Here is a 25,701-nt window from a genome sequence, read left to right as displayed (position 1 = left end):
TACTAACCCTCTGTACAGTGTGGGTGACCCCCTTCCCCCTCACCGCCCAGTGTTACTAACCCTCTGTACAGTGTGGGTGACCTCCTTCCCCCTCACCGCCCAGTGTTACTAACCCTCTGTACAGTGTGGGTGACCTCCTTCCCCCTCACCGCCAAGTGTTACTGAGCCTCTGTACAGTGTGGGTGACCCCCTTCCCCCTCACCGCCCATTGTTACTGAGCCTCTGTACAGTGTGGGTGACTCCTTCCCCCTCAGGGCCCAGTGTTACTGAGCCTCTGTACAGTGTGGGTGACCCCCTTCCCCCTCACCGCCCAGTGTTACTAACCCTCTGTACAGTGTGGGTGACTCCTTCCCCCTCACCGCCCAGTGTTACTGAGCCTCTGTACAGTGTGGATGACTCCTTCCCCCTCAGGGCCCAGTGTTACTGAGCCTCTGTACAGTGCGGGTGACTCCTTCCCCCTCAGGGCCCAGTGTTACTGACCCTTTCTACAGAATGGGTGACTCCTCCCCCCTCAGGGCCCAGTGTTACTGACCCTCTGTACAGTGTGGGTGACCCCCTTCCCAGTCAGTGCCCAGTGTTACTGACCCTCTGTGTAGTGTGGGTGACCCCATCCCCCTCAGGGCCCAGTGTTACTGAGCCTCTGTGCAGTGTGGGTGACTCCTTCCCCCTCAGGGCCCTGTGTTACTGAGCCTCTGTACAGTGTGGGTGACCCCATCCCCCTCAGGGCCCAGTGTTACTGAGCCTCTGTGCAGTGTGGGTGACTCCTTCCCCCTCAGGGCCCTGTGTTACTGACCCTCTGTGCAGTGTGGGTGACCCCATCCCCCTCACCGCCCAGTGTTACTAACCCTCTGTACAGTGTGGGTGACCCCATCCCCCTCAGGGCCCTGTGTTACTGACCCTCTGTACAGTGCGGGTGACTCCTGCCCCTTGTTTGCCTTTGTTGGTCAGAGTATGGAATACAGGAGTTGGGAGGTCATGTTGCAGCTGTGCAGGACTTGGTTAGGCCATTTTGGAATATTGTGTGCAATTCTGCGCTCCCTCCTAACGGAAAGATGATGTGAAACTTGAATGGGTGCAAAACACAGTTACAAGGATGTTGCCAGGGTTGGGAGGGTTTGTGCCGCAGGGAGAGGCTGAACAGGCTGGGGCTGTTTTCCCTGGAGCGTCTGAGGCTGAGGGGTGACCTTATAGAGGTTTATAAAATCATGAGGGGCATGGATAGGGTAACGAGACAAAATTATTTCCCCAGCGTGGGGGATCCAGAGGGCATAGGTTTAGGGTGAGGGGAACAATTTAAAAGGGATCTATGGGGTACTTTTATACATGGAGGGTGGTGCGTGTATGGAATGAGCTGCCAAAGGAAGTGGTGGAGGCTGGTATAATTACAACATTTAAAAGGCACCTGGATGGGTATATACAGAAGAACCTCGATTATCCGAACCAGATGGGCAGGCACTATTTAGTTCAGATAATTGGTTATTCGGATAATTGATTTGCTCTTAAACAAGGGAAGCCTTACTGTTCTACTGCTGTGCTCTGTCGGAGAGTTTATTTAAATCTATAATTTTGATGAGTCTGCTATTTAAACAAACTAATCTTTGCACTCTGCAAATTGCAGGTTAAACTGCGAAAGACTAAGGCCTTCCCATCACACAAACACTTGAAACCCCAGCATTACCCAAGGTCCCGAACAGCTTCTACAATCACAGGAGCATTTGTCCATTTCTGGGAACGCAGTGTCACGGCAGGAAGACAGAAGTACCGCCTCACGCACGTGTTCACTTTCTCTGCTGTGTTTTTCACGAGCGGCCTGTAAAAGTGACGGGAATGAGGCAGTTACTTCCGCACAGGGCTGTGTAGCTAACACTTACATAAAAAATATCCAGATGTTGATGTTTGAGGTGCTCGTGTTCCTTTGTTTTTGCTGGTGTTTTCACATGTTCTTCAGTACGGGTAATACAAACACGCTTACCTCTGATGTAACATTCTTATGGGACCTTCAGATCTTCTGCGGATAATTGATATTCAGATAATTGATATTCAGATAATTGAGGTTCCTCTGAAAATAGGAAGGGTTTAGAGGGATATGGGCCAAGTGCTGGTAAATGGGACTAGATTACTTTAGGGTATCTGGTCAGCGTGGACAGGTTGAGCCAAAGAGTCTGTTTCCGTGCTGTTTGACTGTACTGTACTGATTCTCGTCTCTCTCCTGTGCTGATCCCCTCAGGTTTACCTCCATGCCATCGTCCGGGATGCTCACGGCCGCAAGATGAGCAAATCTCTCGGCAACGTCATTGACCCCCTCGATGTGATCTTCGGCATCACGCTGGAGGTGAGACCCTACTGGAGGATGTGGGGTATCTCCTTGCTCAGCCCCGCTGGCTGCTTGCTGTGGTGGGTTACCAAATGGACTGACCCCATCGGCAAGAGCTACTGCTCTGGGATGGGAGGCCACCCTGACTGAAGGGAGCAGAGACGACATTGGTCTCGGGTGGCAACGTGAAACGACCGACAGTGACTTGATCATCTGTTTCACGTCTCGGTCAGTTTTCTTTCTGCTTGCAGTCAGTGGGGAAACGAATCCAGGTGATGTATGTGACTGTATTCCAATGAAACAGTGTTCAGGAGGAATCATCCTGTGTTCGCGGATCTCACTGCACCCAATGGCGGGCCCTGTCCCTGTATGTGATAGGAGCAGGAGTGGACTCCCTCCTTCAGGAATGGTGCATCTGGTCGTCTTGATCAGCTGATCCAGCAAAGATAAGCGATGGGAAATTCCTTCACTCAGAGAGTTCTGCGTCTCCGGAATTCTCTGCCTTTGGGGTGGAGTGTCATGGATCAGATCAGACTCCCTCAAAATGTTTTATGAAGGTAGCCTCAGCCCTAACTTTTTCTTTCTTTTAAGGGAAATGCAATTTGACTGGTCAAACTATTCAGTATTAAGCAAAACACTATTTATTTAAACACTGTAATTAAAATACAATCATAGAAACAGGAACTTAGAATAACCAAACTCAATTGGAAAACTTAACAGAATAGTAAACACAGTAACTATTACTAATTAACTGTTCCAAAATAGTAACATCCCATAAACACACCCCTTGGTGTAAGTCAGGTGAATTGGCCATGCTAAATTGCCCATAGTGTTAGTTGCATTGAAAATGTGTTGCTGGAAAAGCACAGCAGGTCAGGCAGCATCAAAGGAGAAGGAGAATCGACGTTTCGGGCATAACCTGAAGAAGAGCTTATGCCCGAAACGTCGATTCTCCTTCTCCTTTGATGCTGCCTGACCTGCTGCGCTTTTTCAGCAACACATTTTTAAGCTCTGATCCCCAGCATCTGCAGTCCTCACTTTCTCCTTGTTAGTTGTATTAGTCAGGGGTTACTGTAGGGTAGAGGAAATGGGTCTGGGTGGGTTACTCTTCAGAGGGTTAGTGTGGACTTGTTGGGCTGAAGGGCCTGTTTCATACTGTGGGGAATCTAACCTAGTCTAGTCTTGGCAAAAGGCAAATTCAGAAAGACAGATTTTGACTTGCGTATAATCCAGAAGCTGAGGAAGGGGACCCACAGCTTTTGAATGTAATCGAGAGAGGGGAAAAATAGCTTCCCCTTCTTCGTGCCCGCAACAGCTTAAAGCTAAATCTAAAATCTAAAAAAAACCTCAAGATCCTGGTTCTGTCAGAGATGACCTCACCCAGTCAGGCTGCTTCTATTGTTCCAACTTTTTAAAAAAAACCCTAGGCATCTCAAGCTGTTTACTCGAGTGGCTCTGTATACGCTGCTCATCACGTCTGCTTTAAAATGTCTCTTCAATGAAAAAAGAACAAAATACACCTCTTAAAGGCCCAGCATGTCACAGGAGGGAGGGCAGAATGCTGTCAATACTTCGCTGTTACATATATTTATCCCTGGGATAAATGGATAGTTGAGGAGGCAGCAGGATAGTGGCGTGGAAGGTGAGCATATCGATGGGAGGAGGAGATTACACTCCTGCTGCCCCTGTTTCCTGTGTTTCTGGATTCCACTTTCTCAATGGATCCCCTGCCCACATTGTCACTGCATCTGTCTGCCTCTGTCTTGGTCTTAACGACTGAGCATCCAGGGGTTTCTGAGACAGAGAATTCCGAAGATCCGCCATTCTCTGTGTGAAACTATTTCTCCTCACACTGATCCAAATGACCAGCACCTCACCTCGAGTTAATGAGCCTTCGACGGGACACCTTTGCCAATGACGACAGGTTACAAACTGAGACACTGTTAGACAGATCTGCACCTTCAGAATTATTAACTCTGACACATATAAACGTCGGAGTGTAATGGGGAGTAACCGGGGGGGGGTGTTTATAAATACTCTCCAATCAACCAGCTCAGATACAGTTCCAATGTAGAAAGCTCTGGAGCAAGTGGGCCTTGGACCCAGACTTCCTGTCTCAGAGGCATAGACACTATCACTATACATCTTGTATTTGTACAGTTTTATTCACCTATTTTTCCAATTGGGCCATTCAGAGATGTTATTACTCACCTTGGGAGCAGGTGGGACTTGAACCCAGGCCTCCTGGCCTAGGGGTAGGGGCACTACCTGTGTGCCAAAAGTGTTCCTTGTATCTGTTTCAATCATAGGATCCCTACAGTGTGGAAGCAGGCCATTCAGCCCATTGAGTCCACACAAATCATTCAAATAGCATCCTATCCCTCTACCCTAGCATTTTATCCTTGCATTTCCCATGGCCAATCCACCCTAACTTGCACATCCCTGGGCACAATGGGATAATTTCCCATGGCCAATCCACCCTAACTTGCACATCCCTGGGCACTATGGGACAATTTCCCATGGCCAATCCACCCTGACCTGCACATCCCTGGGCACAATGGGATAATTTCCCATGGCCAATCCACCCTAACCTGCACATCCCTGGGCACTATGGGACAATTTCCCATGGCCAATCCACCCTGACCTGCACATCCCTGGGCACTATGGGACAATTTCCCATGGCCAATCCACCCTAACCTGCACACCCCTGCGCACTATGGGACAATTTCCCATGGCCAATCCACCCTAACCTACATATCCCTGGGCACTATGGGACAATTTCCCATGGCCAATCCACCCTAACCTGCACATCCCTGGGCACTATGGGACAATTTCCCATGGCCAATCCACCCTGACCTAAACACTTTTGGACTTGGGGAGGAAACCGTGGGTCAGCGGAGTTGACCCACGCTGACATGGGGAGAATGTGCAAACCCCACACAGACAGTCATCTGAGGGTGGGATCGAATCCGGGTCCCTGGCGCCATGAGGCAGTGATTAGTACCTGAAGGTATCAGGCCTGTTGTTTAAGGTCCTGCTTTGTCAGAGAGCAGGCACCCCTCGTGTGCCCACAGTCGCTTATTTGCTTGTGTTTGTGTTTCGACAGGGTCTGCACGCACAGCTACTGGACAGTAACTTGGACCCCGTCGAGATTGAGCGAGCCAAGGCGGGTCAGGTAAAGACACTGGAGAGTTACACAACTCTCTCTCTCTCTCTCTCTCTCTCTCTCTCTCTCTCTCTCTCTCTCTTCCCCCCCCCCACCCCACACTGTCTGTCGGGGAGCAGAGAGAATGTGCAGCTTACTACCACGAGGACTGGGGAAATGAACAGCATAAGCACGCTTACGGGGAAGTTCAACAGAGAGAGGGTGTACTGACTCGCCCAAACAACTCGTTGGTGACGTTTATAGACGTTGTACTGTTACGTCTCCCTCGCCACCTAATACGCCTTGTGTGCACTGTTTTCTGCCCGTGGTTGGCACGCTCACACCTCCTGAGACCGGAGGTCCTGAGTTCAAGTCTTCCTTTAGTTTGACCTTCCTAGCGCGGGGCTGAGGGAGTGTATCACTGTCAGAGATACCATCGTTCAGATCAGACATTAAACTGAGGCCCTTTCTTACACCCCACCTTCAGGTGGATGCAAAGGCCCCAAAGCCATCCTTTCAAACCAGGGAGTTGGAGTAACCCTCTTTGTTCTGGCCAATATCAGCTGACATCACATTAGTAGAAAGTGATGGGAGCTTCCTCTGTACAAATTGGCTGGCGTAACATTTTGTACATTACTGCAGTCACTAAACTGCATTGGCTGTAAAGCGTTTGGGGGGGCGTGGTGTGCTGATTAGAGAAAGGAGCTATATAAATGCAAGTCTGCCTCTCATGTGTGACCATCCAGGACTTAAATCTCATCTTTATCTTTTGGTTTTGCCTGTCAGAAATCTGATTATCCGGTTGGAATTCCGGAATGTGGGACTGACGCCCTGCGATTTGCTCTATGTGCCTACACGTCCCAAGGTAATGTGTCGTGGAATTTTTCAGCTCCAGCAGTTTTCCTGTTTCCATTTGGATCTTTGCTGTAACATAGCAGTGACTTGGTTATTTGGGAATGAGGCAGCTTATTCCAGCATGGTTACTGGGTGCAAAAACTGAGTTTTACAAAAAAAACACACATGCTGGCAAATGTATACTTGTAGAAACTCTTACTATTAGTTTTTATATCTCTAACTAGTTTTCTCTTGTTCTGACATTTGTCCCTTTATTTAAAGTCCTTCTTTGGGCTGATGTTATGAACTAGCAATCTCCCGACTGACCACTAATCTTTACAGATTTCTTTCAATTTGATGTTGTCCTTAACTTCCTCCACTAATCACCGATGATACATCTTTCTCTAAGTTCTTCACGAGAAGTTATGTTGAGGCTGTACTGGACGATGGTGAGGCCTCTTCTGGAATAGTGTCCAGTTCTGGTCACCCAGTTGGAGGAACATAGAACATTCCAGCGCAGTACAGCCCCTTCAGCCCTCGATGTTGGGCCGACATGTGGAACCAATCTGAAGCCCATCTAACCTACACTATTCCATTTTCATCCATATGCCCATCCAATGACCATTTAAATGCCGTTAAACTTGGCAAGTCTACCACTGTTGCAGATAATGCATTCCATGCCCCTACTACTCTCTGAGTAATGAAACTAACTCTGACATTTGTCCTATATCTATAATCCCTCAATTTATAGCTATGTCCCCTCATGCTAGCCATCACCATCCAAGAGAAAATGCTCTCACTGTCCACTGTATCTAACCTTCTGATTATCTTGTATGTCTCAATTAAATCACCTCTCAACCTTCTCTGTAATGAAAACAGCCTCAAGTCCCTCAGCCTTTCCCCATAAGACCTTCCCTCCAGACCAGGCAACATCCCAGTAAATCTCCTCTGAACCCTTTCCAAAGCTTCCACATCCTTCCTACAATGCAATGACCAGAACCATCCGCAATGCACCAGAGTTTTGTACAGCTGCATCATGACCTCATGGTTTTGAAACTCAATCCCTCGATCAATAAAAGCTAACACACCATATGCCTTCTTAACAGTCCTATCAATCCGGGTGGCAACTTTCAGGGATCTATGCACATGGATACCGAGATCTCTCTGTTCATCTACACTACCAAGAATCTTACCATTTGCCCAGTACTCCGTATTCCTGTTACTCCTTCCGAAGTGAATCACCTCACACTTTTCAGCATTAACCACCATTTGCCACCTCTCAGCCCAGGTCTGCAGCTTACCTATGTTCTCTGTCACATACAACATCTTTCAGCACTATCCACAACTCCACCGGCCTTGTTGTCGTCTGCACATTTACTAATCCATCGTTCTATGCCCTCCAGATCATTTATAAAAATGACAAACAGCTGTGGCCCCAAAACAGATCCATGCCATACACCACGAGTAATTAAACTCCAGGACGAACATTTCCCATCAACCACCACCCTCGGTCTTCTTTCAGCTAGCCGCTTTCTGATCCAAAGGAAGGATGTTATTAAGGTGGAGAGGGTTCAGCATTGATTTACCAGGATGTTGCCGAGTATGGAGGGTTTGAGTTATAAAGGTAGGCTGGGACTTTTTTTCACTGGAGCGTAGGGGCTTGAGAAGCCACCTTTTAAAGTAATGAGTGGTACCGATAGAGTGAGTGGTAGGTGTCTTATCCCTAGGATGGAGGACTTCAAGACTATGAGGCACATTTTTAAGATAAGAGGAGAGCGATTGAAAGCAGACATGATGGGGAATTTTTATACACAGGGTGGTTCGCGTGTGGAATCACCTTCCTGAGGAAGTGGTGGATGTGGCTACATCTACAATGTTTAAAAGACGTTTGGATAAGGACATGAATGGGAAAGGGTTTGGAGGGAAATGGGCCAGGGGCAGGCAGGTGGGACTAGTTTAGTTTGGGATTGTGGACAGTTGGACAGAAGGGTGTGTTTCAGTGCTGGATGACTCGATGACTCTCTGCCCTGCTTTCATCTCCCTCCCTGACAGCGTCGAGGGTGTGCCAACTCTCACATGTATCGCCACCTCCTTCTGTGGAGTTAGGGGGGGTGGGCAAGCCAGGCTGGTCTGGCCCACAAGTGGATGGTAAATACCCCTCACTCTCCGGAATGGCTCTGTTATTGGTTCAGGGTGAACAATGGGTTTTAATTGCCGTTCCCGGGGACCACCTCCTGATGGTTTACTGCCGCGGGACAGTTTTCCTTTCCCGATTCTCTCTGCCCCCGTGTGGGGCTGAGGTTGACACCTACGATTCGGTGGCCGGTTTAGGAACGTTCCTGTCTTTCTCCCCCCGCCCCCCCAACCCCCACAGGCCGAGATATCAACCTGGACGTGAACCGCATCCTGGGGTACCGCCACTTCTGCAACAAGCTGTGGAACGCCACCAAGTTCGCCATCCGTGGTCTGGGGGAGAACTTCAAACCAGAGGGCCATGCCCAGGTAGGACGACTGGCAGAGGGTCAGGCGGGCACAGGAAGACCCTTTGCTTCCCACCCACCCCCCACCCACCCACAGAGGGCATTCAATTCTGGCCTCCTTCCTATCGGAAAGATGTTGTGCAACTTGAAAGGGTTCAGAAAAGACTTACAAGGATGTTGCCAGGGTTGGAGGATCTGAGCTACAGGGAGAGGCTGAACAGGCTGGGGCTGTTTTCCCTGGAGCGTCGGAGGCTGAGGGGTGACCTTATAGAGGTTTATAAAATCATGAGGGGCATGGACAGGGTGAATTGTCTTTTCCCTGGGGTGGGGGTATCCAAAATTAGAGGGCATAGGTTTAGGGTGAGAGGGGAAAAATATAAAAGGGAACAAAGGGGCAACTTTGTTACACAGAGGGTGGTACGTGTATGGAATGAGCTGCCAGAGGATGTGGTGGAGGCTGGTACAATTGCAACATCTAAAAGGCATCTGGATGGGTATATGAATGGGAAGGGTTTGGGGGGATATGGGCCGGGTGCTGGCAGGTGGGACTAGATTGCGTTGGGATATCTGGTCGGCATGGACAGGTTGGGCCGAAGGGTCTGTTTCCGTGCTGTACGACACTAAAACGATGTACTTACCGTGCTGGTGGGCAAGGATACCTGGATACTCCCAGTGCAGCACTGAGGCAGCTGGAAGACTGACCATCCTTCACAGGAGGCATTCCAGCTGCCAGCTCCAATCAGTGGAAAATAAATCCTCTTGAAGATTGGCAGAGGTTAATTCTTGCCTGAGGTTCCTGCACCAAGTCCTTTGTTAACATCCGGTGGATTGCATTAGTTTGTCACTGTCTTTAAGATGAGGAGGAACACTTGGTGGCTGTTAGTAGTTAGAGTAAATATATCAGGGAGCATCTGTGACACGGACTGAGAGGTGTTGAGACTGAGGAGTCCATAAACTCTCCATGAGCAGAAAGGTACATGTGCCTCGATTCCAGTCTCCCCAGTGAGCTTGGAATCTAATAACGTACCTCACCCCTCATTGCAGAAAGAGCTGAGGGTCCTTTATCCTGCGGGATCTTGTAGGGACACTAATTGCTGGTTTATTTCCTCCAGCAATGGCTGCAAATCAACACTCGATAGGCTGCAAAATGCTGATCATCTACCTAAAGTTTCGAAAGGTGTTAGGAGCAAGAGAGGAATCAGCACATGTCAATCATTGACTTTAATCCCATTCCACCATTCAGTAAGACTATATGACTCTAGGATCACCCCAACTCCAGGATATCTCTGCAGGAGTCCCTCAGGGTAATGTCCAAGGCCTAACCATTTTCAGCTCCTTCATCAGTGACCGCCCCTCCATCATAAGGTCAGAAGTGGGGATGTTCACCAAGGTTCACACAGTGTTCAGCACCATTCATCACTCCTCAGATACTGAAGCAGTCCGGGTCCAAATGCAACAAGAGCTGGACAATATCCAGGCTTGGGCTGACCAGTAACAGGTAAATAGCAACTAGATATCAGGCCATGACTGTCTCTATTACGAATCCAATCTGACCACCAGCCCTTGACATTCAATGGCCTTATCATTTCTGAATCCCCCACTATCAAATCCTGGGTATTACCATTGACCAGAAACTCAAATGGACTCACCATGTAAATACAAGAGCAAGTCAGGGGCTGGGAATCCTGCGGTGAGTAACTCCCCTCCTGACTCCCCCCAAAACCTGTCCCACCATCTGCACAAGTCAGGAGGGTGAGGGAATACTCCCCACTTGCCCCGGATGGGGGCAGCTCCAACAGCACTCAAGAAGCTCAACACCATCCAGGGACAAAGCAGCCCCTTCTTGATTGGCACCACATCCACAAACATCCCCTCCCTCCAACCCCACCCCCCCCTCCCGACACTCAGTAACAGCAGTGTGTACCATCTACAAGGTACCCTGCAGAAACTCACCAAACAGCCCCTCCCTCCACCCCCCGACACTCAGTAACAGCAGTGTGTACCATCTACAAGGTACCCTGCAGAAACTCACCAAACAGCCCCTCCCTCCACCCCCCGACACTCAGTAGCGGCAGTGTGTACCATCTACAAGGTACCCTGCAGAAACTCACCAAACAGCCCCTCCCTCCACCCCCCGACACTCAGTAGCGGCAGTGTGTACCATCTACAAGATACCCTGCAGAAACTCACCAAACATCCCCTCCCTCCACCCCCCGACACTCAGTAGCGGCAGTGTGTACCATCTACAAGATACCCTGCAGAAACTCACCAAACATCCCCTCCCTCCACCCCCCGACACTCAGTAACAGCAGTGTGTACCATCTACAAGGTACCCTCCAGAAACTCACCAAACACCCCCTCCCTCCACCCCCCGACACTCAGTAGCGGCAGTGTGTACCATCTACAAGATACCCTGCAGAAACTCACCAAACATCCCCTCCCTCCACCCCCCGACGCTCAGTAACAGCAGTGTGTACCATCTACAAGATACCCTGCAGAAACTCACCAAACATCCCCTCCCTCCACCCCCCGACGCTCAGTAACGGCAGTGTGTACCATCTACAAGATACCCTGCAGAAACTCACCAAACATCCCCTCCCTCCACCCCCCGACACTCAGTAGCGGCAGTGTGTACCATCTACAAGATACCCTGCAGAAACTCCCCAAACATCCCCTCCCTCCACCCCCCGACGCTCAGTAACAGCAGTGTGTACCATCTACAAGATACCCTGCAGAAACTCACCAAACATCCCCTCCCTCCACCCCCCGACACTCAGTAACAGCAGTGTGTACCATCTACAAGATACCCTGCAGAAACTCACCAAACACCCCCTCCCTCCACCCCCCGACACTCAGTAGCGGCAGTGTGTACCATCTACAAGATACCCTGCAGAAACTCACCAAACATCCCCTCCCTCCACCCCCCGACGCTCAGTAACAGCAGTGTGTACCATCTACAAGATACCCTGCAGAAACTCACCAAACATCCCCTCCCTCCACCCCCCGACGCTCAGTAACAGCAGTGTGTACCATCTACAAGATACCCTGCAGAAACTCACCAAACATCCCCTCCCTCCACCCCCCGACGCTCAGTAACAGCAGTGTGTACCATCTACAAGATACCCTGCAGAAACTCCCCAAACATCCCCTCCCTCCACCCCCCGACACTCAGTAACAGCAGTGTGTACCATCTACAAGGTACCCTGCAGAAACTCACCAAACATCCCCTCCCTCCACCCCCCGACGCTCAGTAGCAGCAGTGTGTACCATCTACAAGGTACCCTGCAGAAACTCACCAAACATCCCCTCCCTCCACCCCCCGACGCTCAGTAACAGCAGTGTGTACCATCTACAAGGTACCCTGCAGAAACTCCCCAAACATCCCCTCCCTCCACCCCCCGACGCTCAGTAGCAGCAGTGTGTACCAGCTACAAGGAAATCCTGGAATTCCTCGAGTAATGATTGGGTACATTCAAGACAGCAAATGTTTAGATACCAGAGGCATTTGGTGATCTGGGGGTAGTAGGAGGTTGGGATTGAAGTTGGAGTTTTGTATGCTCCCACTGAAGCGCAAGGTGAGGTGGTGACGGTTGGAATATCCAACTGCAGCTCTCGGGGTTTGATTGACGGAACATTGGGAAGGGGGGAGCTTGCAGGACGCCTGGCTTGGCAAGGGGCTGAATGGCTACTGTCTGTGCTGTAAATTGGCTGTCGTTGTGTTTCTCCCACCCTGTAGGATGCATCACGGGGGAGCCTGATCGATGGCTGGGTTCTGAGCCGTCTGAGCCATGCGGTGGAGCTGTGTAACACTGGCTTTGGGCTGTATGACTTCCCGGCTGTAACCACTGCTGTCTACAACTTCTGGCTGTATGAGCTGTGCGACGTTTACCTGGTGAGCCCACTATGACCCCAATGCTGTGTCGCACCGTCTGCCAAGGTCGTATTCGAGTTTTCCCAAGCGGACAGTCCATGCTGGCTCTCAGGAAAGCAGTCCACTCTGGCGAGTTTCCTCTGCCCAGCCACACATCGCAGCTACCTATGGGACTCTGACTAATCAATGGGGGACTCTCGATGTGAGTCCTGCAGGCTGCAGTTTCCCTGTATTGCCCATACCCACCTGCAGTCCTGGCTAGCTCCACTGCTCTGTCTACAGCCTCTGCACCCCCCCCCCCCCCCCCCCCCCCCCCCACCACCAGCCTGCCATCATCGTATCACCACGGCTGGCTGCACCTTCCATGGCCTGAGCCCTGATTCCAGGAGACCGCTCCCTGCACCTCTCACCTCCCCCCCCCCCCCCCCCCCCCCCCCCCCAACTCTCCTGCTTTCAGACCTTCCTCAGAATGGTACCCTTCCCCCAGCACTCAGTCCCCGGTCCTAATCTCCATCTGCTGATCTTATTCATTTATGGGACATGGGCATCACTGGCAGGGTCAGCATTTACTGCCCCTGTCCCTAGTTGCCCCCTTTCAGAAGGTGGGGGTGAGCTGCATTTACTGCCCCTGTCCCTAGTTGCCCCCTTTCAGAAGGTGGGGGTGAGCTGCATTTACTGCCCCTGTCCCTAGTTACCCCCTTGAGAAGGTGGGGGTGAGCTGCATTTACTGACCCTGTCCCTAGTTACCCCCTTGAGAAGGTGAGGGGGTGCTGCATTTACTGCACCTGTCCCTAGTTGCCCCCCCTTGAGAAGGTGGGGCTGAGCTGCCTTCTTGAACTGCTGCAGTCCATGTGCTGTGGGTAGACCCACAATGTCCCTTAGGGAGGGAATTCCAGGATTGGGACTCAGCCACACTGAAGGAACGGCCGATATATTTCCAAGTCGGGATGGGGAGGGCTCGGAGGGGAACTTGCAGGGGGTGGTATTCCCATGTATATGCTATCCTTGGCTGTCAGGGACTCTGTCTGGTGTTGTTTGGGTGTGAGGGCTATGAGGAAAGTGAGGACTGCAGATACTGGAGAGCAGCGTGCTTTGCCTGAGGGAAGGCCATTGGCAATAGGTAATGCTGGGACTTGCTGTCAATCGCGACTTTTCCTGGAATGCTGAGTGAATGGCGAGTCAATGTCCCTTCTCTGTCTGCTCCGCCAAACTCCCATCCCGCCCCGTCAGGAATGCCTGAAGCCTGTGTTTGTTGGAACCGATGAGGAAGCAGTGAGCGTGGCCCAGAACGTGCTGTACACCTGCCTGGACACAGGCCTTCGACTCCTCAGCCCTTTCATGCCCTTCGTAACCGAGGAACTGTACCAGAGGTTACCACGGCGATCGGCTCAGGACCCTCCGAGCATTAGTGTGACTCCATACCCGGAATCTGAAGAGGTACGTGAGTCTGTATGTGTGTGTGTGAGTCTGTACCTGCCTGTGTCTGACTGTACTTCTGTGTGTGTGTCTCTGTCTGACTGTGTGTGTGAGAGCGTGCGCGCGCGCGTGTCTGCCTTGATGCCTTTCTGTCACTCTTCACCTCTGACCCTTCTTTCTTCATCTGTTGCTCTCTGTCCGTCTCTCTTTCTGTCTGTATGTGTCTCTCTGCCTGTCTTTCTGCACATTTCTCTGTCTCTCAGCCCATCTCTCTCTATTTGCTTCTGTCTCTGAATGTCCTGCCTGTAGGAATTTATTTGGAGAAGCTCGACGAGGTCATTCTGCCTTTAAATTCCACGGTACAGCCTGATTGTGAATGATGTACAAGCAAAATGAACACTAAAACCAAGCGATATACAGTATTGTGGGAGATCAGGAAGGTTGGAGGAGCTGGGGAAGAGGTGAATGGCTGTAAGGGAGGTGTAAGTTTGATTCCTGGAACAGTGAAGATTGGTTAGTTTTTTTTCCTAATTTGTTCAGTGAATGTGGGTGTCATTGGCTGGATGCTGCATTTACTGCCCTGTCCCTAGTTGCCCCCTTGAGAAGGTGGGGGTGAGCTGCATTTACTGCCCCTGTCCTTAGTTGCCCCCCTTGAGAAGGTGGGGGTGAGCTGCATTTACTGCCCCTGTCCCTAGTTGCCCCCCTTGAGAAGGTGGGGGTGAGCTGCATTTACTGCCCCTGTCCTTAGTTGCCCCCCTTGAGAAGGTGGGGGTGAGCTGCATTTACTGCCCCTGTCCCTAGTTGCCCCCCTTGAGAAGGTGGGGGTGAGCTGCATTTACTGCCCCTGTCCCTAGTTGCCCCCCTTGAGAAGGTGGGGGTGAGCTGCATTTACTGCTCCTGTCCCTAGTTGCCCCCCCTTGAGAAGGTGGGGGTGAGCTGCATTTACTGCCCCTGTCCCTAGTTGCCCCCCCTTGAGAAGGTGGGGGTGAGCTGCATTTACTGCCCCTGTCCCTAGTTGCCCCCCCTTGAGAAGGTGGGGGTGAGCTGCATTTACTGCCCCTGTCCCTAGTTGCCCTCCTTGAGAAGGTGGGGGTGAGCTGCATTTACTGCCCCTGTCCCTCGTTGCCCCCCTTGAGAAGGTGGGGGGTGAGCTGCATTTACTGCCCCCGTCCCTAGTTGCCCCCCCTTGAGAAGGTGGGGGTGAGCTGCCTTCTTGAACCGCTGCAGTCCATGTGCTGTGGGTAGACCCACAATGTCCCTTAGGGAGGGATTTCCAGGATTGGGACCCAGCCACACTGAAGGAACGGCCGATATATTTCCAAGTCGGGATGGGGAGGGGCTCGGAGGGGAACTTGCAGGGGATGGTGTTCCCATGGATCTGCTGCCCCTTGTCCTTCTGGGTGGAAGTGGCCGTGGGTTTGGAAGGTGCTGCCTGAGGATCTTTGGTGAGTTTCTGCAGGGTACCTTGTAGATGGTACACACTGCTGTTACTGAGTGTCGGGGGGTGGAGGGAGGGGATGTTTGGTGAGTTTCTGCAGGGTATCTTGTAGATGGTACACACTGCTGTTACTGAGCGTCGGGGGGTGGAGGGAGGGGATGTTTGGGGAGTTTCTGCAGGGTATCTTGTAGATGGTACACACTGCTGTTACTGAGCGTCAGGGGGTGGAGGGAGGGGATGTTTGGGGAGTTTCTGCAGGGTATCTTGTAGATGGTACACACTGCTGTTACTGAGTGTCGGGGGGTGGAGGGAGGGGATGTTTGGGGAGTTTCTGCAGGGTATCTTGTAGATGGTACACACTGCTGTTACTGAGCGTCGGGGGTGGAGGGAGGGGATGTTTGGTGAGTTTCTGCAGGGTATCTTGTAGATGGTACACACTGCTGTTACTGAGCGTCGGGGGGTGGAGGGAGGGGATGTTTGTGGGTGTGGTGCCAATCAAGCGGGGGCTGCTTTGTCCCTGGATGGTGTTGAGCTTCTTGAGTGTTGTTGGAGCCCCCCCCCCAATCTTGGGAAAGTGGGGAGTATTCCCTCACCCTCCAGCCTTGTGCCTTGTAGTTGGTGGGATCAGTTTTGGGAAGTCAGGAGGGGAGTTACTCACTGCAGTATTCCTAGCCTCTGACCCTGCTGTTGTAGCAATAGTATTTTCACATGGTGATTTCTATTCCCTGCTCAGGGGAAGATGATGGCCTAATGGTATTATCGCTGGACTCTGAACCCAGGACCCAGGTCATGTTCTGGGGACCTGGGTTTGAATCCCGCCCCAGCAGATAGTGGAATTTGTATTCAATAAATCTCTGGAGTTAAGAGTCTAATCATAACTAGGAATCTATTGTCGGAAAAACTCACCTGGTTCACTAATGTCCTTCAGGGAAGGAAACTGTTGTTCTTACTTGGTCTGACCCACACGTGACTCCAGACCCACAGCAACGTGGGTAACTCTTAACTGCCCTCTGGGCAATTAGGGATGGGCAATAAACACTGGCCTGGCCAGTGACACCCTATTTAAAAAAACTGAGGTGAGTCCAGTTGAGTTTCTGGTCACTTGTTGTTGGGACGGGGGGGGTTTAGTGATATCAGTGAATCTCCAAAGTCACCGGCTGTCAGTAATATTGCCGGGAACGTTACTGAGGGTGCAGAGAGGGTTCATTGAGCTGGGGTGACATTTGGGCAGTTTTGGGGGGGTGCGGAGTTTGGACCTTTGGAGCCAGAGATCAGAGTGAGTGAAAAAGGTCCAACTGAGCCTTGAGATTCCTTCTGAGCAGCGTTGTGATGAGCTGCCTGTCTTTCTGCAGTACTGTTGGAGGAACGAGGAGCTGGACCGCACTGTGGAGTTTGTCATGACCATTATCCGCGCCATCCGATCCCTCCGTGCAGACTACAACCTTACCAAGACTAAAGCTGATTGTAAGTTGACTCGCTTCCCTGTTGCTTCCCATACCCACTGGATCCTTGATAAAGCACAGTCAGAGAATCCCTGCATTGCAGAAAGTGGCCATTTGGCCCATCAAGTCTACACTGCACTGACCCTCTCATCCAGACTCATGCCACCCCTGACACCCCACATGGATGTTTAGCACAGCCAATCCACCCTAACTTGCACATCTTTAGACTGTGGGAGGAAACTGGAGCACCCAAAGGAAACCTGTGCAAACTCCACATAGTTGCCCGAGGGTGGGATCGAACTTGGGTCCCTGGCACTGTGAGACAGCAGTGCCAGCCACTGTGCCACCCTGTTTTGCCAGCCACTGTGCCACCCTGTTTTGCCAGCCCCTGGCCCCGTTCTAGATTTTTCCACCAGGGGAAAAAATCCTTTCCACGTGCTCCCTGTCAAGACCCCTCACCGGGATCTTCCTTACCCATTTGATCCAACACATCGCTGATCATTGCCTCAGCCGGGCTCTCTGTGGGAGCAAGTTGCACATTTAAACCACCCTCCCAGTCAGAAACGGGTTTCTCCTGAGCTGCTGCTTGACTCGATGAGCAACTTCCTTTGTTGAGGGAGGGGATCTTGCGCACAAGTGAGCCGCTGCATTTCCCGAAGTACAGCGGGTCACAGCGCTCCATAAAATTCTCCAGTAAAACCCAGGATGCTGGGAATCTCAAAACAAAGGCAGAGAGGATTGCTGGAGGAACTCAGCAGGTCTGGCAGGTTCTTTGGAGAGCGAAAGCAGAGTTAACGTTTTGGCTCCCGTGCGACTTTTCCTTGGAATGTCTTCGGATCAGCACTGCTAGAGAAGAGTCGCTTTGGACTGGGAGCGTTGACTGTGTTTCTCTCTCTCACTCTCTCTCCATAGATGCTTCCAGACCTGCTGAGTCTCTCCAGCCACTCTCATTGTGTTTGTTTGTGATTTAAGATCCTCCCTTTCACCATGAGGTATGTTCAGGGGGTGGTTGAGACAGACTCCGTATTGATGCCCAGTTCTTTGTTCTCCCAAGGTGCCCATTTCCTTGTGTGACCCTTTGCCCGCAGGTTACCTCTCGTGTTCGGGTGAGGGCACAGCTGCCCAGCTGAACCCATTCTCCTCCTACATCCAGACGTTGTCCTCTTCCAAGTCGGTGACCTTCCTGGTGAACGAGGAGTGCCCAGACGGATGTGCCATGGTCATCGCTTCGGACCGCTGCACTGTCCACCTCATGCTGAAGGTAGGTACCAGGGAGGGGAGTGCCATCTGACAGTGTGTGTCTCTGTGTGTGTGTCTCTGTGTGTGTGCCTGACTCTGTGTGTCTCTGTCTGTGTGTCTCTGTGTGTGTGTCTCTGTGTGTGTGTCTCTGTGTGTGTGCCTGACTCTGTGTCTGTGTGTGTCTGACTCTATGTGTGTCTGTGTGTGTGAGAGAGAGAGACACCTGCCGTGTGCCCACACCTCTCACTGAATCTGCCCCTGAGTAACTTCCCCCTTCCCTCACTGACGTGCGCAGGTATAGCCTTTACAAGAAGGAATTCACTTTTTTTGGTTAATTTTTAAGACTGCTTTATCAGCTGATCAAATCAAACCACAGCATGTTCTGGGCTCTTCGTTCATCTGGACTGACAAGGAACAGCAGCTGGCCACTCGGCCCTTCCAGCCTGCTCGCCCACTCTGTGAGATCATGGTTGACCTGATGTTAACCTTGCCTCTCCATTCCTGCCCATCGCCGATAATCCTCCATCCCGTTGGTCATCAAGACTCCATCTCCCTCACCCTCAAAAATCTGTAAAGATCCTGCACCCACTGGAAAGGGAATTCCCAAGACCCGGAACTCTTTGAGAGAAGGAAATGTTCCTTGTTTAACGATCACCGTGAGCTTCTAACAAATCCTCCCTCCTCCTCGCTTTGGGTCAGCATGTTTTCTCCGATTGTCCTGCTCTCCCCAGTCACCCTCTCCGCTCTCCCGTGCTGTCGTGTTGCCGGGGCAATGACACAGTGAGAGTTTGGTTGACCGACCGGTTTCTGACCTGCCTGTTTGCCAGGGGCTGATCGATGCTGAGAAGGAGGTCACCAAGCTCCGGGCGAAGCAAGCCGACGTTCAGAAGCAGATTGCGAAGCTCAGGGAGAAAATATCCAAAGCTGATTACAGCACCAAAGTGCCTCAGAAAATCCAGGAGCTGGATGCAGAGAAGGTAAGGGCCGAGTGGAGATTGGTCTGATCGGAGTGATGTCCCCAGGCATCGTGGGTGAAATGGACCAGGTTCTGTAGAAGCTGATTGGGGTTACCCTTATGTTAAAGCTGATCCCTGGCTAGACTGATAGAGCACCCCATTTCTATCCTCTGTCCCTCTGGAATGCCTCAGTTGAACCTGCCTCCCCCCCTCCATTCCCAGGCAGTACATTCCACACCCTCACTACCCACTGGGTGAGAAACTCTCTCCCTCACTTCACCCTCCCTCCATTTGTACATCTCTTTAAATCTATCCCCCTCTCGTTCCCGTTCCTTTTCCGAGTGGGAACAGCTTCTCCCTCTCTCCTCTGTCCAGCCCCCTCCCCACTCAGGATTTTGAAAACCTCTCTCAGATCTCCCTCTCCGAGGCGCCTTCTGTCCCAGAGAGAACATTCCCAACCTCTTCAATCTCTCCTCATCGCTGACCTTTCCCCATCCCTGGATCCGTTCTTGTAAATCGCTCCTGCCCTCTCTTCGACGCGTTCCCCATCTTTCCAATAATGTGGGGCCCATACCTGGACACAATACTCCAGCTGGGGTCTAACAAGGGGCTGGGACACGTTCAGCATCAGCCCCTTGCTCTTGTACTCTGTGCCCCTGTTAATAAACCCGAGGACACTGTGTGCTTTATTCACTGCCCCCTCTACCTGTCCCACCACCTTCAATGATCGGTGCACATTTACCCCCAGCTCCCCCTGCTCCTGTCCCACTCTTTTTAATATTGCCCCCCTTTCCCATTTTATATTGTCTATCAATGTCCTCCCCACCAAAGTGCAACCCCTCCCCCTTCTCTGCATTGAACACCATCTACTCCCTCTTCCCCCAACTTGTCAACGTCCTTTCAGAGTTACGCACTGACCCCCCATTTACAGTTTACAATTCTCCTGAGTCTGGTGTCATCTACAAACTTGGAAATTGGCCCCTGCTCAGCAAGATCCCGATCATTAATAAATATCAGGGCAAGCCCTGGGGAAGACCACTTGAAACCTTCCTCCAGCCTGAACAATATCCAATAGCCATTACTCTCAGTTAGCCGTCACTCGCACAGTCTCGTATCCACAGGGTCCCTGTCCGTTTTATTCTGTGACTGATAATGTTCCTGACAAAAGGGACAAGAGCAGCAAATACATGGGAATACCAAAGTCCGCTCCCAAATCCAGAAGTGCAAAGGATGGAGTTCTTCCCTCCATTTTTGATAGTGAGGAAGGATGTGGCAGGTGAGGAAGCATGTGGCAGGTTACAGCGGGATATAGATAAGTTGCAGAGCTGGGCAGAAAGGTGGCAAATGGAGTTCAATGTAGGTAAGTGTGAGGTGATTCACTTTGGTAAGAATAACAAAAAGATGGGGTACTGGGCTAATGGTCGGATACTTGGTAGTGTGGATGAGCAGAGGGATCTTGGTGTCCATGTACACAGATCTTTGAAAGTTGCCACCCAGGTAAATAGTGCGGTGAAGAAGGCATATGGCGTACTGGCTTTTATTGGTAGAGGAATTTAGTTCCGGAGCCCTGAGGTCATGTTGCAGTTGTATAAGACTCTGGTGCGGAGTATTGTGTGCAGTTTTGGTCGCCATACTATAGGAAGGATGTGGAGGCACTGGAACGGGTGCAGAGGAGGTTTACCAGGATGTTGCCTGGTATGGTAGGAAGATCGTATGAGGAAAGGCTGAGGCACTTGGGGTTGTTTTCATTGGAGAAAAGAAGGTTATGGGGTGACTTGATAGAGGTGTACAAGATGATTAGGGGTTTAGATAGGGTCGACAGTGAGAACCTTTTTCCACGTATGGAGTCAGATATTACAAGGGGGCATAGCTTTAAATTAAGGGGGAGGTAGGTATAGGACAGATGTTAGGGGTAGGTTCTTTACTCAGCGAGTCGTGAGTTCATGGAATGCCCTGCCAGTAGCAGTGGTGGACTCTCCCTCTTTATGGACATTTAAGCGGACATTGGATAGGCATATGGAGGATAGTGGGCTAGTGTAGGTTAGGTGGGCTTGGATCGGCGCAACATCGAGGGCCAAAGGGCCTGTACTGCGCTGTATTCTTCTATGTTCTATGTTCTATTTCTGAAGGTGGTGGTTCCAGTGAGCTGGGCCAGACTGCATTCCTTGCCCATCCCTAACTGTTCTGGTGTCGGTGAGCTGCCTTCTTGAACCACTGCAGTCCACGTGTTGCAGGTAGACCCACACTGTCCCTTAGAGAGGGAAGTCCAGGGTACCATCTACAAGATACCCTGCAGAAACTCACCAAACATCCCCTCCCTCCACCCCCCGACACTCAGTAACAGCAGTGTGTACCATCTACAAGGTACCCTGCAGAAACTCCCCAAACATCCCCTCCCTCCACCCCCCGACACTCAGTAACAGCAGTGTGTACCATCTACAAGATACCCTGCAGAAACTCCCCAAACATCCCCTCCCTCCACCCCCCGACGCTCAGTAACAGCAGTGTGTACCATCTACAAGGTACCCTGCAGAAACTCACCAAACATCCCCTCCCTCCACCCCCCGACGCTCAGTAACAGCAGTGTGTACCATCTACAAGGAACCCTGCAGAGATTCACCAAAGACCCTCAGACAGCACCTTCCAAACCCACAGCCACTTCCACCCAGAAGGACAAGGGGCAGCAGATCCATGGGAACACCACCCCCTGCAAGTTCCCCTCCGAGCCCCTCCCCATCCCGACTTGGAAGCATATTGGCCGTTCCTTCAGTGGGGCTGGGTCCCAATCCTGGAATTCCCTCCCTAAGGGACATTGTGGGTCTACCCACAGCACATGGACTGCAGTGGTTCAAGAAGGTGGCCAAGAGATTTAACTGAAAGGCTCCAAATTGTGAGAGGGCGATGGCGAGAAACTGTTCCCTTTGGATGAACGGTTGAGCTGGAGACGATGAGGGAGAGTTTGTTTGCGTGTATTAAGATGTAGGTGCAGAAGCCATTCAGACCATCGAGTCTGCTGCTCCAATCAGTCATGTCGTGGCTGGTCTGATCATCCTGATCCCCCCCACCCCGTGCTCCAGGCTGTGGGTATCCCACCCTCAGCAGCCGCTGGGTGAGAATGGTTTCCCCACTCCCTGTTCGCCAGATGCCTTTCTGAAATAGAGTCCACCCCATGGCCCCCTTCCTTGCCTTCACTAGGTCACGGATGGTTTCGCTGCTGTTTTCCCTGATACCCCGCTTCACCTCCCATCACTCCCCACTCTCACTCTCACGCTCTCTCTGACCCGCGCACGCACACCCCGCGCGCACACCGCACGCACACCCTCCGCACACCCACCACACACTCACCCCTAGTCCCAGTCTCCGCCACCTCACTCCCCCAGCCCGGTCTCCCCCTTCCCCCTCCCCCAGCCCGGTCTCCCCAGCCCGGTCTCCCCCACCCCCCGGTCTCCCCCCCCCCCCCCCCCCTCCCCCCCAGCATCCTCCGTGCCCAGTGCTTATCTGCTCTGTTTTGTTTTCCCAGTTGAAGCAGATGGAGACGGAATTGCAGAAGGTGGAAGAAGGGATCAGGAATTTTGAGAAGATGATCTGACAGGCTTTCGGGTTCCACCTCGCTCCCCGCAGCCCGTGTGAGAGATGGCGAGAGGGGGTGCTGCTGTTGGACCCTAACTGTGGCGGGGGGGGGGGGGGGTTAGGGGGTGGTGGGAGGGTGGTGGGTAGGCTGGTTGTTGGATGGTGCGTGACCTCGCAATACGGTGGATCCTTACCACTCCTCATCCGGGGTGGGGGAGTGCCCTACTCCGAACTGGGAATTTCTGCTCCACTGTTCCCATTCCACCCCTCTCTCCCACCCCAACCACCAGCACTCCTGGGCTGAAGCAGATGGGGCAGCATTTTGGCCTGAGCTTACCAGCCTGAGATCTCAAAGCTGCTGAGGCACAGAGACGGGGTGCACTGTTATTGTGAGGACAGCAATGTTGGAGTTTGGGGCTGATGTTTTTTACCCCCAGGTTCAATGGTCGAACCTAGTGGAGGGAATCCTCCACACGGGTAAGTGACTGCCTGAACTGGGGCCCTGGAGATATCGCCTGCTGGAGGAAACCCACAGGTCAGTCCCAGATCTGTCCAACAGGTAAAAATCGGCTAAACCTGACCTCATTTTGCCTCTTGTGCTCCCCCTCCTCACTGGAGGCCTGGCCCTGAGTTTTGGATTTCTGTCTCTTGGGGATATGGGGGGCTCAGGAAAGGGACAAGGTGAAGGGAAAGATGGGAACAAAGAACAAGGGGGGGGGTCGATGTTGAGGTTAACCCCCAGGTTAATGGGGTGGGGTGGGGAGAGGTAATTAGATCACTTCCTAACTCACTGAACCGCTACCCTACATGGAGAATATTTGGGGAGTGTCTCCCCTGTTGGAGCTGTTACATGTTTCAGGTCTGTTTCAGTCACACACACACACACACACACTTTCAGGGACAGTCAGGTCTGTGTGGGACTGCACAGAAGTTACAAACTTGTTTCCACCCCACTTTATCACCGACCTTTCCTCCTCCCTCCCTCTCCTGCGATCGGTATGCGTTGATGCTCAAACGCATGTGTCCTTTGTTGTCTCTCTCTCTCCGTCTCGGTTCTGTTTACCGCGTTCTCCAGCTGTCAGATAATGGTGTTTCAATAAAGGTTGACTGTTTCATTAAGAACACTTGTCATCTTTTTATGGGTTTATAGCTGATATTAGCGGGGGAGGGTGGTGGAAAGGACAGTGTCTGACCCACTGTCCCACCCAGTCCAGGTGGTGGGCAAGAACATTAGTATGTTAAGATTTTTATTCATTCATTGGATGAGGGCCAGGCCAGCATGTCATACCCATCCCTAATTACCAAGGGGGCATTTAGAGTCATAGAGGTGTACAGCACAGAAACAGACCCTTTGGCCCAACCCGTCCATGCCGACCAGATATCCCAACCCAATCGAGTCCCACCTGCCAGCACCCGGCCCATATCCCTCCAAACCCTTCCTATTCATAAACCCATCCAAATGCCTCTTAAATGTTGCAATTGTACCAGCCTCCACCACATCCTCTCGCAGCTCATTCCATACACATACCACCCTCTGAGTGAGAAAAGTTGCCCCTTAGGTCTCTTATATCTTTCCCCTCTCACCCTAAACCTATGCCCCTCTAGTTCTGGACTCCCCAACCCCAGGGAAAAGACTTTGTCTATTTATCCAATGCATGTCCCTCATGATTTTATAAACCTCTATAAGGTCACCCCTCAGCCTCCGACGCTCCAGGGAAAACAGCCCCAGCCTGTTCAGCCTCTCCCTATAGTTCAAACCCACAACTCTGGCAACATCCTTGTAAATCTTTTCTGAACCCTTTCGAGTTTCTTATGAGTTAACCACTTCGCTGTGGATCTGGCTCCATATAGGCTGGACCAGGAAAGGATGAGAGTTGCCTTCCCTGAAGGACATTCATAGAAGTAGGCCCTTTGGCCTTTCAAAACTGCCACAGTTCAGTATGATCAGGGCTGACCATGTTACCTCAGTATCCCATTCCCACCCTCTCCCCATTCCCACCCTCTCCCCATACTCACCCTCTCCCCATTCCCACCCTCTCCCCATTCCCACCCTCTCCCCATTCCCTTTGATCCCCATTCCCTTTGATCCCCCTTAGCTGCCAGGCCCATGTCCAGCTCCCTCTATCTAATGAACTGGTCCCAACAGCTTCCTGTGGGAGAGAATTCCTCAGCTTCACAACTCCCCGAGTGAAGAAATTCTTCCTCATCTCAGTCCTGAACAGCCTATTTCTTATTCTTCGATTGCAACCCCTTAGTTCCGGACTCCCCCCAACTTTGGGAACATTTTTCCCACATCTAGGCTTTTGTATGTTTTGAGGAGATTCCCCACCCCCTCCCATTCCTTCTAAATTCCAGTGAGAACAAGCCCAGTCTTTCTTCATATGTCAGTCCCGATGGGTTTTCCCGTTAGTGAACCAGACACACCCACTCCCTCCCCTCCCCCCGAAGAGTAACCCACCCAGACCCATTCCCCTACATGTACCCCTGACTAAAGTGCCTAACACTATGGGACAATTCAGCATGGCCAATTCACCTAACCTGCACATTTTTGGACTGTGGGAGGAAACCCACACAGACACTGGGAGAATGTGCAAACTCCACACAGTCAGTCAGTCTGCCCGAGGCTAGAATCGAACCCAGGTCCCTGGCGCTGTGAGGCAGCAGTGCTCACCACTGAGCCACCGTGCCACTCCCTTCACAGACATCCAACTTTGCTGAAAACAAGAGTCAGTGCTACATTGCTGGTTGTGTGGGCTTTGCTCAACATTGGAGTGAATAATGGGTAAAGCTTTACTGTGTGCCTTCCCAGGCCTGTTTTGCTGATTTTCAGAGGGTACCATTTACCCGAGGGCAAACATGGGTCAGTGATGAGCCTGGAGAGGGCACTTGTTGGTAAAACAGCTGACAATTACCTTTCATCATTGTTCCAACGTGTACAGTTTGTTCCTGCTTTCATTGCCAGAAAATACATAATCTGGATTCATGTTGCTGCCAAC

General features: G+C 51.6%; 1 protein-coding gene across 1 annotated transcript in view; it reads left to right on the top strand.

Annotated features, from left to right (window-relative positions):
- vars1 (valyl-tRNA synthetase 1) overlaps positions 1–23,827 on the top strand; it is a 92,912-nt gene extending 69,085 nt beyond the window's left edge. The window contains exons 20-29 of the mRNA XM_087979795.1: positions 2,228–2,332; positions 5,421–5,489; positions 6,246–6,324; positions 8,668–8,795; positions 12,510–12,665; positions 13,875–14,081; positions 16,851–16,962; positions 18,029–18,201; positions 19,007–19,156; positions 22,656–23,827. Coding sequence (XP_087835921.1) covers positions 2,228–2,332; positions 5,421–5,489; positions 6,246–6,324; positions 8,668–8,795; positions 12,510–12,665; positions 13,875–14,081; positions 16,851–16,962; positions 18,029–18,201; positions 19,007–19,156; positions 22,656–22,724 — 1,248 coding nt within the window. The 3' untranslated portion in view covers positions 22,725–23,827. The remainder of the gene's footprint in view (positions 1–2,227; positions 2,333–5,420; positions 5,490–6,245; positions 6,325–8,667; positions 8,796–12,509; positions 12,666–13,874; positions 14,082–16,850; positions 16,963–18,028; positions 18,202–19,006; positions 19,157–22,655) is intronic.
- The last annotated feature ends 1,874 nt before the right edge of the window (positions 23,828–25,701 follow it).

This window comes from Chiloscyllium plagiosum, unplaced genomic scaffold (genome assembly GCF_037043375.1).
Source record: "Chiloscyllium plagiosum isolate Xiang-an unplaced genomic scaffold, Cpla_swu_hap1 HiC_scaffold_35, whole genome shotgun sequence".
In the NCBI taxonomy this organism is placed as follows: domain Eukaryota; kingdom Metazoa; phylum Chordata; class Chondrichthyes; order Orectolobiformes; family Hemiscylliidae; genus Chiloscyllium; species Chiloscyllium plagiosum.
Note: the sequence above shows the minus strand (reverse complement) of the source record. Positions and strands in the feature narration are given on the sequence as shown.